The sequence below is a fragment of the Amphiura filiformis genome, chromosome 17 (genome assembly GCF_039555335.1).
Source record: "Amphiura filiformis chromosome 17, Afil_fr2py, whole genome shotgun sequence".
Classification (NCBI taxonomy): domain Eukaryota; kingdom Metazoa; phylum Echinodermata; class Ophiuroidea; order Amphilepidida; family Amphiuridae; genus Amphiura; species Amphiura filiformis.
Genome location: NC_092644.1, coordinates 18,497,921 through 18,512,748, shown reverse-complemented (window position 1 = coordinate 18,512,748; position 14,828 = coordinate 18,497,921). Strand labels below are relative to the sequence as shown.

General features: G+C 37.6%; 1 protein-coding gene across 1 annotated transcript; it reads left to right on the top strand.

Annotated features, from left to right (window-relative positions):
• Nucleotides 1–2,085: 2,085 nt before the first annotated feature.
• On the top strand, nucleotides 2,086–7,680 carry LOC140137020 (arrestin domain-containing protein 17-like). The gene is made up of 3 exons (XM_072158680.1): nucleotides 2,086–2,626; nucleotides 6,575–6,991; nucleotides 7,099–7,680. Exons 1-3 carry the CDS (start codon nucleotides 2,168–2,170, stop codon nucleotides 7,678–7,680), a joined length of 1,458 nt encoding a protein of 485 aa, XP_072014781.1. The 5' UTR covers nucleotides 2,086–2,167.
• Nucleotides 7,681–14,828: the final 7,148 nt, after the last annotated feature.

The following is a 14,828-nucleotide window of genomic DNA, read 5'->3' as shown; positions in this document are numbered from 1 at the left end:
TTGTAGGTCAAGTTTGACCAATTGTATTCACATTTTTTTTCTTTAAAGGCTTTGCATCTCTAGCCCTACTGTAGGACCTTTTGACCATGGCAATCCCAAAATACTTGTGTTGTATCCAGAGTACTACTAAACCTGTAGTGACCACTGCTAAACCCAGTAACCACTCACCCTGAATCGTGTGCAACTGCTACTGGGTTTTTAGCGGTTTTCATTGTATAATGTTGTTAAAAGGCCCTATGGTATATAGGCTATTCATTTCAACAAAAATTAATTTTGTTATGTTTCATAGCCCATGACAGTTTCAAAAACAAATGCAGAATTGGGTTTTTTTTAAATTTTAAATTTTTTTTAAATTTTTTTTTTAAAGATTTTTATAACTAATTTTGAATTACCGGTAATATGTCATTTTGGAGTGTTCAAAAGTACACAGCACAAAATTGTGGTTGATTTACACAATTGAAGTACAAATATCAATTGTTTTATACCTAAACAATGTGAGTATCGAATCAAGTAACTTTTCTTCCAAATTTATCACAGAATTTCATGATTTTACGGCAAAAAAACTAAAAAACAAACAAAAATGAAAAATTAATTTGCCGTTTCAGCTCACATGGACGCGCTATGAAAAATGAACGTGCAAGTGGGCTTTGAGACATAACTTTTTTTAGCCTAACCGAATGTTGTGCCTAAAAATAAATTACACTTATTTTTAAAATGATGATAATAATAGTGACAAATTGAAGTAACACCTTGTGGTAAATGCCATTAGGTACTTTACAACTACAAGACAGTTAGAATTCAGACTGCCAACAATAAGTCAAACTTTCACACAAAAATCTGTCTTTCAAATCTAAATGACAACTAATTTGTTATTTGTTGAAGGGTACAAAAGATTATGTCAAATTTGATAAATTTTAGCAAAATTTAATAGTATATTGATCATATACACCTCAATGGCCACTGAGTTTTTCACTCTTTCAATTGATCATACATATAATGAAAGACAAAGATAAAGAGAATTTATCGCGTCTGACGTCATCTGTCAATCAAACTCAAGCACGGTTTATTTATTATTATAATGTACAAGTGTCGTGATGATGACTTGCTGAACGCGGACTTATAACCGGGCGCCTTATTGTTAATTTTGCACCTTTCGACATGCAAACCATCTCAAAAGTTAACCGAAGGCACCATGTCCACAATGCCTAGAAAAGCTGCTTTTTGCCTTGTAAAAGTACGTAATTTTTCGCCATTTCCTTTTCTCCGATCAGCACCAGATAGATCGGTCTTCCTTTTACGCGCTGATTAACCTGTGTAAACCAATCAAGGATCGTAATTGACAGTTACATCAGACGCGATAAATTCTTTTTATCTCTGTCTTTTATAGTAGTAGCAGAGAGCCTGAGCACCATAGGGGCATGGGGAAAGATTGAATGTTCAGCAATTTCTTATTTTGATGGTTGGTAAGTGGGGGAAGTCCAAGACTGGGGTATGTCCAAGACTGGGGTATATGGCAGTTTACCCCTTGCCCACCTGGCACTGTTCATATGTCGCTTTATTGCTATAGTGTTTACTTTTCCATTTTAAATTTACTCATTGAATCTCAGATTTGATTTTCTAGATTCAAGAAATGAAACAAAAAGTGCAAATTATGACTGCTCATTGCCAGAAGTGGGTAAGTGCAATAGCTGCCATGTGTAGCTGCCATGTGTAAATGAGTATAACATACTGTGTGTAAATTGCCAAATGTTCACAGGGCAGCTATTGCACTTAACCACTTATGCCACTGAGCAGACAATTAGTAAGAAACTAAAAGTCAACTGTAGAGTAACATGTCCGATTTGTAAAGAAATGCCTATGGTGCCAAGATATATTTGCCATTGCTAATTTACATATTCTTTTTGTATTGTTTTCTGCCCTTAACTGAAAAGTTTCATATTTATACTCAAATAGAAACTAAGGCTGTTATACGAAGGTGTTTTATGATATGAAGCATATGCTTTGTAAACTACGGTCATGAGATATCAAACTTCTGAAATAAGTTTCTGGTTTCAATATCTGCTCAAATTAAACAATGGAAATTCTAGAAGTTACACGATAATGCTATTATGCGACTCTATGAGTTGCATGCATACATGGTATTTCAATTGTGCATGCTGTGAAGATAATGGAAGCATTTGAGATACTCTTCGACGATAACCCATCAAATGTATATCACCAAGGAGAAGTACTGAACGGTCATGTTAAAATCCTTCTCGCTGGACAGAAGAAAATCACCGAACTCAGCGTAACTTTCAGAGGCGAAGCAAGCACGTATACATCATGGTTACATAAACGAGGAACGAATCTGACCGCCGAACAATGCGGAGCTTCGGAGACCTATTTTGATGAATATCTGACCATAATTAACGATGAGAAGATCCTGAAAAGTGGTGCGAACATTTTTCCGTTCAAATTCACGATTCCGAGTCATCTGAATCTGCCGGCATCGTTTGAGGGGGACCATGGACATGTTAAGTATTTTGTGAGTGCACGACTTAATTCGTATCTGTATGCTAAGAAGATATTTACTGTGATTGGTGGACAAGCAGCGGTATTGGATATGGATAGTCTATTGAGTGCAATGGTAAATAAAATATCAGATTTCCAATTTTGAAGTTTATACTTCCTTGTAAGCATTATGTGATGTGATCAAGCAAAATGAGTCGAATCAAAGTTCAGTTTTTAAGTTCATTGTATGTGCAATTGTCAGAGCTTTATTGTGAAGAAAAATCCATCGTAGTTGGAGTTACGGTTCTAGAGATATGGTAATTTTAGTGGTGCTCAGAACAATCAAACACAAAGGAAGTTGAACATTATTACTGGCTGCGTCTCAAATTGAATATTAGCATCAAACAGTAGCGGCACCAGGATTTTTTTTTGGGGGGCATTGGGGACAAGTGAATTTCAGGGGGCAAAATCAACCAATTTTGCACAAAATTGCTGTAAAAAGTGGAAATTTGGGTGATTTGGGGTTTTTTCGTCAAAAAGGGGGCGCAAACTGGGGGCACCGCCTGTTGCGCTGCCACTGGCATCAAACGACTCATTTAGCTTGATGGCATCACATGTAGAATACTTTACGTACTTTCAGACTATGATAGTACATTCAACTTATCATAATGTAGTAGTAGTTTGTTTCTAAATGGTTTATAATAGTGGGTCTTGCTTAAACTCCAGAAAATTTTAAATATTTGGGCCCAATGGGACTTGGCCCAACTTATTGAGGGGCACATGTGGAGGCCCTATGGTACTTGCTCATGGCCTCCAAAATTATTAAGGTGGGGCAGGCCCACTGGTTCTTAGACTGCTTTGAATTCCCTTTTTGATAAACAATTCAACCCGACTATACCATTCCTGTAAAGTGTGCTGAGGCTTGGTGATCAACTCCAAATGCCATCTGATCACCCTGTAGGCCCTAATAAATAAGCTCAATGAACAACTCCAAATGGTATCTGATCACCCTGTAAAATGCTCAGTGATCAACTCCAAATGCTCTCTGATCACCCTGTATAAGCTCAATGATCAACTCCTAGTGCTATCTGATCACCCTGTATGAGCTCAATGATCAATTCCTAATGCTATCTGATCACCCTGTATGAGCTCCAGTGGCAGCACCAGGAATTTTTTCAGGGGGGCAGGGGGCAAAGTGAATTTCAGGATTGGCAAAATCAAGTTTTGCCTGCAAAAAGGGGACATTTTTGTAATTTTTGGGTTTTTAAATTTAAACTCCAAATGCTATCTGATCACTGTGTATTTAAACTCATTGATCAACTCCAAATGCTATCTGATCACTGTGTATTTAAACTCATTGATCAACTCCAAATGCTATTGGATCACCCGTATAATATGCTCAATGATCAAGACCAAGAATGCTAAATTAATGCAATTAAAATGAATAATTAATCAAGGTGAAAAAAATAACCGATTTATTCATATGTGAGGTTAATAAATTATATTTCCTTGTAAATGGTCAGGAAATGATAAAACCATCAAATCAACTGATAGTGGAGATGTTGAAATGGGAAAAATCATATTTAGTTTGGTTTTCATTTTTCCTGGAATTGGTTGAAGGATGGATTCGTTTTAAGGTTACGGAGGGTGAAAATTCCACTCAACTTGTCTTTTGTTTTTTAATTTTTATTTATGAAGTATATGTATATATTAAACATCTCAGAGATGTAGATTGAAAAAATTGTATCAACAAAGTATTTTTAAATTATTTTTGTGTATCAATATTTGCTCTAGATATCCCACAGCACTAATTCTTTTTTAAAGACAGTTCTTGTTTTAAGGGGACACTACACTAAATCCTTCCGCATTTGGTGTAACTCATGGAAGAAAGAGAAGGTGTGAGGGGCTATCATTTTCTTTGGAAGGGGGAATCCCAAATATACATGGGGGCCCGTGGGTTAGATTTTAAAAGGTATGCCAACATTTCCTGTCATCCTCCCCTGGCCCTGCTCTCGGCCAGCCTAACTTTGCCAATGTGGAAACTTTAAATGGCCTAGATATTATGATGCAGATTTGAATGTTTCTGTAGTGTTTCCTAAGCCTTATAAAGATGCACTGTAAATGTTTGCCAAAAACTGCTCCCCCTCCCCCATTCTACCCTCCCCCAGGACTCATAATTATTATGCACCTAGTTACTTTATTGTATTTTCACATGTATTTCAATGGGACATTTATTTAGTGATGTGCCCCCTTATAGTGATTATTATTCCAGTGCATGAACTGGCAACCCTATCATTTTCATTTGATTGCTAAAATCACTGAAGCATATGCACAGTGGAGCATGAGTATTCAACCAGCACTATACTAGACAAAATCAATAAAATAAGTACTATCACCTTGGCCCTGGCAACACTAACTAGCATTGTAAACAAGTTAGCACATGGTTTGAACATGATAATAGATAGTGTGGAAGTTGTGGCAGAAATTTGTCAATTTCTGCAAGTTTTGTGAAAATCAATTGATACTTCCCATGCAGTAAGGATTATCAGTAGTAATACAGGAGCACTGCACCTGGAATATTATGGGATTGTGAATTGATACTGTGAAATAGCAGAAAATGTGAGTACTTGAAACTAAATGTGTGGATATCTCAGAACTCCATTTTGGACCATTTGGCCTGATATGCTGAGATGAAATAAATTATTTTTAATGTTTCCTGTAGCTGATTCATAAAATTTTGATATGCATGTGTTAGCTGATACTTCAAAGAAATAATGTAGGGAATAATTGTGTCAATATATTGGCACACTAAATTAATATTGTTGTTGCAAAAAAGACGACATTTACCCCATCATTTTCATTGACATTCTGTGAACATGTAAGCTTACTGTTTTAAATCAGGAGGACCCATCGAAAGAATAAATAGGTACATTATTTCATTGGTTTGTTTGTAACACATATGCTTGAAATCGCAATGAAATCGGACCCTCTCCCCATATTTTCCTGGCCTCTTTCCCAAAAAACCTCATGCTCATGAAATTGAACACAAATTGAAACACTTACAAAGTACATTTGTGTATGAGCTATGACGTTAAAAGTATTACAATAATAATCATTAGAGTGTCAACTTTAAGATGAAGTATGATTTTTAGGCCTGCCATGTTTATTTTTTGAAAAACAAAATATTTTAGGTGGCTACGTGCAGCCAATTTGCCTACACAAGAGTTCAAAATCCTGTATAACCTTAAGGCCCTTTCTATTCCAATAATAGAAAGGGGCTTCAAAAATCAACTGTGGAATAGTTCCCTAAAATCAATGACAGGAAACATCTGCAAATTGGTTTCTGTAGGCCAAAAGGGGACAAACCCATTTAGGTTGGTAATACCAGACCAACTCTAATGAAGATAAAAAGCCCTTTTACTTTTACATTCACTGATGCAACATATTTAGGCTAATGTGTTTTATTCTAGGCATAATAATCTGTTTTCACATTTCATCACACATCCAAACTCTTCAAGGGATCCTCTATATCATGCCTGTAACCAGTCCCATACGCATGGTGTGTGTGGGGTGCATCCCCACTACGTACCTCCCAAATTTGCAAAAGTATAAAAAATGAAATCCCCAAAATCAGGGTTTTTATGCTTTTTTGGTCAAAAAAGGTCAACTTGTTTCAAATTTGCACCTCCCTGTCCGTAACCTAAGGATCAAAGTTGTGTATATGGAGATGCAATATGAAAGAGCCATTGTGGGCAACCTTGTTTTTCTTTTTTCTTTCAAGTTTTTGTTTCATCATAAACTTTGATATAAATAAATTTGATAAAACATGATAAAAACTGATTTAAATTTCAAAGCATTGGGCTATGGCTATTCCAGTTGATATTCATACACCCCTTATGGAAGACATGATCTTAATCTTCCACACAAGGAGTGTGAATTTCAAAAGTGGTTACCTGCTTGGGTGACTCCATTTGATATCTTCACTTCCTGTGTAGGAGATTAAGGTCATGTATTCCATTGAGGGTGGATGGATTTCAAATGGAATAGCCCATTGATGTTCTTCATTCTATCCATCTCCTTTCAGGCACCTGTGAGCAGAAGCAGTGAGAAAGTCATCCCACACCTCTGCTGTTTCCCCAGTACCATCACCCTGTTTGCTCAGACGGACAAGAAAGGCTACGTCCCAGGAGAAAACATCATCCTCTGTGGCTCCATCGTCAATCATAGCCATCGACAAATTAACCAACTCTGTACCAGACTGGTACAGAAAGCTATGTATGCAAACTGTACTGAATTTCCTATGGGGGAGACTCAGAGAGTACTTGTGGAAGAGATGTACGAGATGTGTTGCGATCGTTCGTGTAGCGTACCGTTCAGCAACAAATTACTTGCGGTACCGTCTTGTGTACCATCAGGTCTTCCAGGATGTGAGGTTATCGATATTAAATATTTTGTGCACATAGAAGCTGAAGCAAGCGTTTGGATGCCTATAGATATAGGAGTGAGTCTGGTGCAAATTCTGAAATGGGAAGCGCCAAGAAAGAAAACGGCAGTGCAACTCCATATGTTAATAACTCACCAAATGATACTCTCACCAAACCAAATAAGTCATCACAAGACTCTTTAAATCTTCTGGATATCCACACCACAGGGCAGTCCAGGAAGACCATTCCGAGTATCGTAGTGACTTCACAGGAAGATCAATTGGACAACTGTAGCAACTCTATAACTGAAAGACATTCGGAAGGTGATGCTTTCCAGTGGCCCGATCCTCCAGAATTTGCCACACCAGAAGACCTCAAAGACCAGTTGGAGCTGATCCCATTGACTCCTCTGAATAAAGACCTCAATATCCAGAGTAGCTCCTCATTACAGACATCAGCACCTGCGCCGTTGCAAGAGACTTGGCAATCATCTGCTGTTCCGATATTAGCGCCACCAGAAGGCTTCACTGACGAGGCTTCTCTGATGCCAATCAGCGAAGAAGATGAGTTACCACTGTTAGCACAAGGTCTTCCAACAACAGGAGAGAGTGAAAATCAGAACCAGAATGCTGAAAATTCACGGACTACCTGTTCCCCAGTGCATGAATCCGATGCAACATCAAACCTGCTAGTTAATATGCAAATTGAAAGTTGTCAAACTGTGGTTGCAGAAGAATTCTCATTTCTTTCTTTTGATTACTTCTGAACTTTTTTCGTGCAATAATGTTGAAATGGTATCTTGGAAAAATGGAAATGTTTCTAACAACATGTTTTGTTGTTTGTTTAGAAAAAGAGAAAAAAAACCAGTTTGCCCAATACAATTATTAAAACTCATATACTGTTCTCTTTTATATCCAAAAGTGCTAGAAATGTTGCCCATAATGCAGGGCTCCAAATACACTTTTGATGATGGGCTAGCTGTTTTGAGCACATTCTACAAAAAGTAGCCCATGTATGAATAAGTTTTAAATTCTATAAATTATTAGCACAAGCTCTGTGCTGTATATACTCTGATACCTATGATGATCCCTATGCTCGCTGAGCTCGCTATTCGAGAGGCATCATGGTTTGTGGAACAGGGCTAGTTCTATAAATTATATACTTTTATCATTGACGAATGTTTTTTCACAGGAACTATTTGCTGGAATTTGGATGAGTTGCCACTGCTGCACGAAGTCTTCCAACAACAGGAGAGAGTTAAAATCAGAACCAGAATGCTGAAAATTCTCGGACTATCTGTTCCCCAGTGCATGAATCCGATGCAACATCAAACCTGCTAGTTAATATGCAAATTGAAAGTTGTCAAACTGTGGTTGCGGAAGAATTCTCATTTCTTTCTTTTGATTACTTTTGAACTTTTTTTGTGCAATAATGTTGAAATGGTATTTTGGAAAATCGGAAATGTTTCTAACATATGCCTAGCAAGAGTTGAAAGTACTTTAACAGTAACAAGATGTTTTGTTGCTTGTTTAGAGAATGAGAGAGAAAAAAAGCAGTTTGCCCGATATATTTATCTACAACTATGAAAAATTATATACCGTGGCCTTCTCTCCTTTCTCCTTTTCCTTGCCATTTTCTTCCATTTCTGGTTTTGTTTATCAAAGCTATGTAGGCCAGCATGCATTTTATTAGCCAGCACTGGCTATCCAGGCTTGTGCTTTTTTTTAGTATTAGCTTGGAACGGTCCAGGAATTTTCCATGGATTAGCATGTGTCCCTCACGGACCAACCTGGGTAAACAAACAAACAAACAAACAAATATCCAAAAATGCAGGACATGTTGCCCATTATGTAGGGCTCCAAATACTCTTTTGATGATGGACTAGCTGTTTTGAGCACATTCTTAAAACCAAGATGTGTTTATAACATGTTTATACTGTTTTAAAAACAGGTTCCAGTTTGCTGGGTTTGCAATGCAACTAAAGTACCTCCTTTGCAATACACTTGACGTAAGCGCTTGGGCACTTATTAGGGTGAATACAGTAAGGCCTAAAAAAAATTGTTTGATTGAAAAAAAAATTGGGTAGGTCGGTCAGCAATTTTTTTTTTTTTTTAATTTTTTTTACACACATTTTAAGCTGAAAATTGTGAATTGTGAATTTTTTTTTTTAATTTAAATTTTTCTTTATTTTTTTATCCATTTTTTGCAAAAAAATAAGAAAAAAAAAAGTCTAGGGTCGAGCCTATTTTTAGGGTCGGTTGGGTTACGCCAATCAAACAATTTTTTTTTTAGGCCTAATAGGCCTACATGAAAAGTGGACTCTGTGTACATTTGGGAGTACTCCCAAATAAGGGTCTAGATATAGCATTTAGCTTCACATCATTGGTCAACAAGATGCTTCCATCATGATACCCTTCCTGATGTAGGAAACATTTGTACCGCCTCTCGTCTGCCTTGCTCCTATTTTTGTACATCTCTTTAATTTGTTTGTTCCATATATCCTACCAGGATGTGGCTAATGTGATCTTTTACAGAGTTTTTGATGTTTATATCTTCCCATATCAAAATGCACTTTTAACCCTTTAAAATCTTACAAAGCAAAACCACTGTGCTTGCATTCATCCCATGTGATGCCATGATGCAATTAGCCTAAGTCATATATGCACGCTTTTGTTGGCCTGGCCAGCAAAAACCTATGGCTACCGGTCAGTGATCTAGTGCTTTAGGCACCTAAGAGGTCTTAGGTTCAAATCCTGGAGGTGCCAAGTAACTTCTTTGTTAATCTTCTCTCCTTTTTTGTTCCTTCTTTCCTTTCTGATAACCAAAAACCACTTCTAGTATTACGGTTTAGCCTTTCAACAAGGCTTAGCACCATCTACCTTATTCTACTGAAGGCAAACTTTTGCTCGCTGTCGTGGCTTAGCTGATCTGTCGCGCCTTCGGATCGTGAGGTCTTTAACAAAGATTACGCTTAATAAAATATTCCTTTTTAAACGACATGTGCAGAATTTTCATACTTAATTTTTTTTACCCAAGTGCTATGCAAGTCTGTATTTACAATCGCAAATTTCCAATTTGCGAGTGTTCTGTTTTTGGTCAGTTCTTCTTTCTTTCTTTCTTTCTTTCTTCTGTCAAACTTTTAACGAGCCATTGTAGCCATATGCTTAAGGCCAATGTAACCATATTTGGTCACAAGGACCATTGGGTAGGGGCACAAATGTTACATGACCAACTCGAGGTCAAAGGTCATCCAAAGGTCATTATGGCCAAAATGTGATTTTCACTAAAAATGCTTCTTCTTCCACAAATTACATATACAATGACGTCACTTGCATACCTGCATCGCCTTTAGCCAGTGTCTAAAAGTTGTACAAAGAATTGGGGTCAAAGGTCATTAAGGGGGTAAAATCTTACAATTGCATTATCTCTACATCCATAAGGGGTATGGGGCTCAAACTCGTTAACAACAAATATCATGACCAGGGGAACATTTTACATGGGTCAGGTCAAAGGTCATGCAGAGGTCATATTTTAGAAATGCATTTTCTGTACATCTGTAAGGGGTACGGGACTCACACTCTGTGACAACAAACTTGATGACCAGGGGAATATATTGGAACACTTTGCAGGGGTCAGGTTAAAGGTTATCTGGGGTCAAATCTTATAATTTCTTTTTCTGGACATCTGTAAGGGGTATGGGGCTCAAACTCAGTGATAACAGATCTCATGACCAGGGGAACATTTTGCAGGGGTCAGGTCAAAGGTCATGCAGAGGTCAAATTTTAGAAATGCATTTTTGGACATCTGTAATGGGTACGAGGCTCAATTTTGATGACAACAAACCTCGTGACCTGGGAAACATTAAGGTCAAAGGTCAGATCAAAAGGTCATTAAAGGGTTACATGCCTGGCGATTGTCTGCGCTCTGTGAGCGCAAATTATCTCTAGTTTTAATTATTTTCAGGCTGTTTGGGGGCATTTAGCCCAAATTCATTAACTTTTCTGCATCAGCTTAAAGTTTTTTGGGTGGAACTGTGCAGAATCTTTGGGCTATTAACGCGGCTGTGTACTCTAGCCATTGTTTCTTTCTCAAAATTGAGTTTTTATGATATGTTTGTACCTTGTTATGTTTTTTATAAATACAAGGAATGAAAATCCAGATTTGTAAACTCCAACTGCAATATTTTAAGGATTTTATTTCACTATTCCACTCGTGTTTGAAATTGAAAAGGAAAGAAAATCTTTGTTGTACCAGCAAGGTACACGCCAAATAACTCATCGCGTTGCGTGTCGCGCAATTTGTTAACGCACAAATACGCGACGTATACGCTGACGCTTATCTGCTTGCGCGGCGCATCTTATGGAAACACCACGGAAGCACTGATTTCACAAAACCTAGTGGTCAAATGGCTCCGTTTTAGCTGATAAAATGTGGGTTTTTTCAAGTTCTTTCCCCGATTTAAATATCAAGTTATGAATGGATTTCGCTCAAACTTCTCAAGGGGCTGTGGATTTACCCGATGTTCACGTAATATAAGTTTCAAAACGAAAACTGTCGCATTCTCCTGTGAGATTCGATGAAAGTGCAAAATGTGACCACTTTAAACTTCAACGGCCATTATTTCAATGTTCATTTTCTCGGTAAAATGACGATTTAGGTACACGATAACTCAATAAATACAGCATCTATAGGTAAGCAAATATGATCATCGTAAAAAGCATGATCGACTCAAGAAACGGTTTTCTCATTTTTTATATTTTGGTCTATTTCCGATTTTGGGCATCATTTTGTGCAAATAGGCGTTTTGAATTTTAAAAAGTTCATTTTGATGCCTTATATGGTCAATATCTCAAAATTAAGGCCAATATCAAAAAATAAAAAACCGTTTTGGAATGGAGCCTCAAGATTGAGCTAAAAACAAAATAAAATATTTTGGAAAGAGTGTTTTTTTGTTATGATGTACCTAACAAATATTGCCAAAAACTCACTTTTTTGTGATTTTCTTCAAAATTGTTGTTTTTACCCCAAATCTGTATTTATATTAAGATTTATTGATGTCTTGCCTTCATAAAAATGTATACTTTTATGTTTTGCGTGCGAATAATTACAAAGTTATTGCACTTTTACTACATGCATGTCTGAGAGTACACAGCCACCTTAAACTGGCCTCAAAAAGAAACTTATAATTTTTCACAAGGTCATATCTTAAAATCCTGTCTATTCGCCTGTGAATGTTGTCCCGGAAGCTGTTCCGTGTCAGTGCATTTTACTGTTGTGTCAGTTGGACAACTGCTTGGTTACTGACATGTGTTTAGAGTAGAGTATTAAAGTAATCATGTGTGTAATTTTTGTTCATGTACAGGCGAATAATTTGAACCCAGCAAAAGAAATCTGTTGGGCTGTGAATGTGGTCCAGGAAGGTGTTACATGTCAGTGCATTTTGCTGTTTTGTCAGTTGGACAACTGTTTGGTTACTGACCAGTGATTAGAGTAGAGTATTGGAGTAATCCTGTGTGCCATTTTTGATCATTGTTATGGAGAGGATTTTAAGATACGACCTTGTGAAAAATTTTAAGTTTCTTTTTGAGGCCAGTTTACATTTGAAATCCACACACCCCCTTTGGAATACAGGATCTTAATCATCCACAAGCTTCCACACAGGGAGTATCACTTGAATGGGTGATTCCATTTGAAATCTACACCCCAAGTTTGTGGGAGATTGAGTTCATGTCTTAGAGGGTGTATGGATTGTTGCAACTTCCATTTGTTATTTCATGTTAAATTTATTGTACCACATGAAACAGTGGCGTAGCATGGGTCATCATATTGGGGGGGGGGGGGGCCCCGACCAAGATTGAGGGGACACCGGGGCTGAGGGGGGGCACAAGCCATTTTTCGGCAATTTTCCTATGGGATTTTCTGATTTTTGCAATCGATTCGGGGGTGCCCCTGTGCCCCTCATGCTACACTACGTCATTAAATCAAAATATTAAAATATGTACCTTTTATGTAAAATAACAGTACAAAAATAGCATGTGTCGTAATTCTTGTGAACAATTGAATGGAAACCTCTACCATCTAGACTGAAATTCAAAACTATTTTCAAGGAAGATCATTTCCGTACTGGGAGTACACAACATTACAAACTATTCAACGTATACTAAAATTGTACCGCTTCCTATAAAGTATTAATCACATGTTTAAAAATACTTTTGAGAGGAAAGATTTTTATAAGAAGATAATACAGTACTCATGTGCAGGTTCCAAGCTCAAATTAATGTTTAGGTATTCAAATGTTTTCTGTCCGGCCATGCACAGAAAGCCAAAATGTGCTATTCCAGTTGAAATTCATACACCCCCTGTGGAAGACTTTGCCTTAATGTTCCACACAGGGAATGTGAATTTCAAATGGGATAACCTGAATGGGTGACTCCATTTGAAATCTACACCCCCTGTGTAGGAGATGAAGGTTATGTCTAAAGACCTGTGGCTAGGTGTTGCTGACCTAGTACTTGGCTTTGCGACGGGGTCTTGGGTTCGAGTCCCACCAAGAGCAAACAATTTATTTCTCTGTTTTCTCTCTTTATTCCTTCCTTCTTTCCTTTCCAGTTGCCAAAAAGCCCTTGGGGCGTTATAGAGGAGCCTAAAGGGATTCTTTCAGATAAAAGAACCTCTTTTTGTTTTAAAGGAGGATTTTGTGATCCTAGCATCTTTTTATGATATTTTTCAGTAGGTAATAGGTATCCATGAAAAAAGCTTATTCCCAAAATTTCAGTTGAATCTGATTTAGCATTTGCGAGTTATGCATGATTATGTGTATTACACTGCCCCATAGGCCAGTGTTGTAATTTCGTTCTGGTATACCAGAACGAAATTCAAATTTGACGATATTTTTGCTAAACGAATTAATCTGCAAGAAATTTTTGGTACATAAACATTATGTAGCCATAGGTTTCCAGTGGTATAAAAATCACAACTTTTCTTGAAAAAAGTGGGTGGATGAGGCTGTGGATCACGAAATGCCCTTTTAATTGGTTCTTTAAGACCTTTTAGAACCTTTATTTCTAAGAGTGCCTAAATTATACGCAGCACAAAACTCAATTATCTCTGTCCTCCATATATCCTATGACAAACCCCTCTCCTGTCGTTCAGCCTGCCAACAAAACTTGTTACGTAGTTAACTTTAAGTGTCCTCGTTAACAGGAAAATGAAAACCCCTCAAACTAATTACGGCAGGGATTATATTGTCTGATGCCATGTTGACTGTGCGCGTTACTAAATTTCCGGGAGTAAAATGGCAATGTCTGTAGTTCGTTTTTTTTGTGTAAAATAATCAATAAATAACATGAGTACCGTAACATTTGTTTAGATATTTCAAGCGGTTGATAGGAGTATTGTTTGTGGCAGGTTTGAGCTACTGTGTGACATGAATAGAGTACTACGCAGGTTGATAATAGAGTCCCACAATTCATTGCAGGTGAACAGTGTCCCACAATTCATTGCGGGACAACTTTTACACTTTTGAGGTAAAATACAATACCCCACTCCACTCCCAGGGAAAACAACTATGGATGGTGCAGTTTACTGTAAAAGTGACCAAATATTGGCTAGTGTTCGACGAACGCCAACCCGCAAAGTGTGTGCTGTTTGTGCGTACGCCTGACTGTGTACGTGTTGCATAAGCCTTCTGGCGCATTGCTAGAAAAGCGTGAGAAACAAAAAATGCACATTTTACGCATGCGTTTGAAGGGAGAACCTCGTTTTGGTAGCAAGATGGCGGATCTGTGCAAAGGGCGAATTCTGGGTAAATGGTATTATTTTGAGTGAGTAATGCCCGAAAATCCGAAATACTCTGGACGACCCGGATCGGTGACTATATCACTGGGTTGAACTGGGCTGAGGTGAATTGTTAAC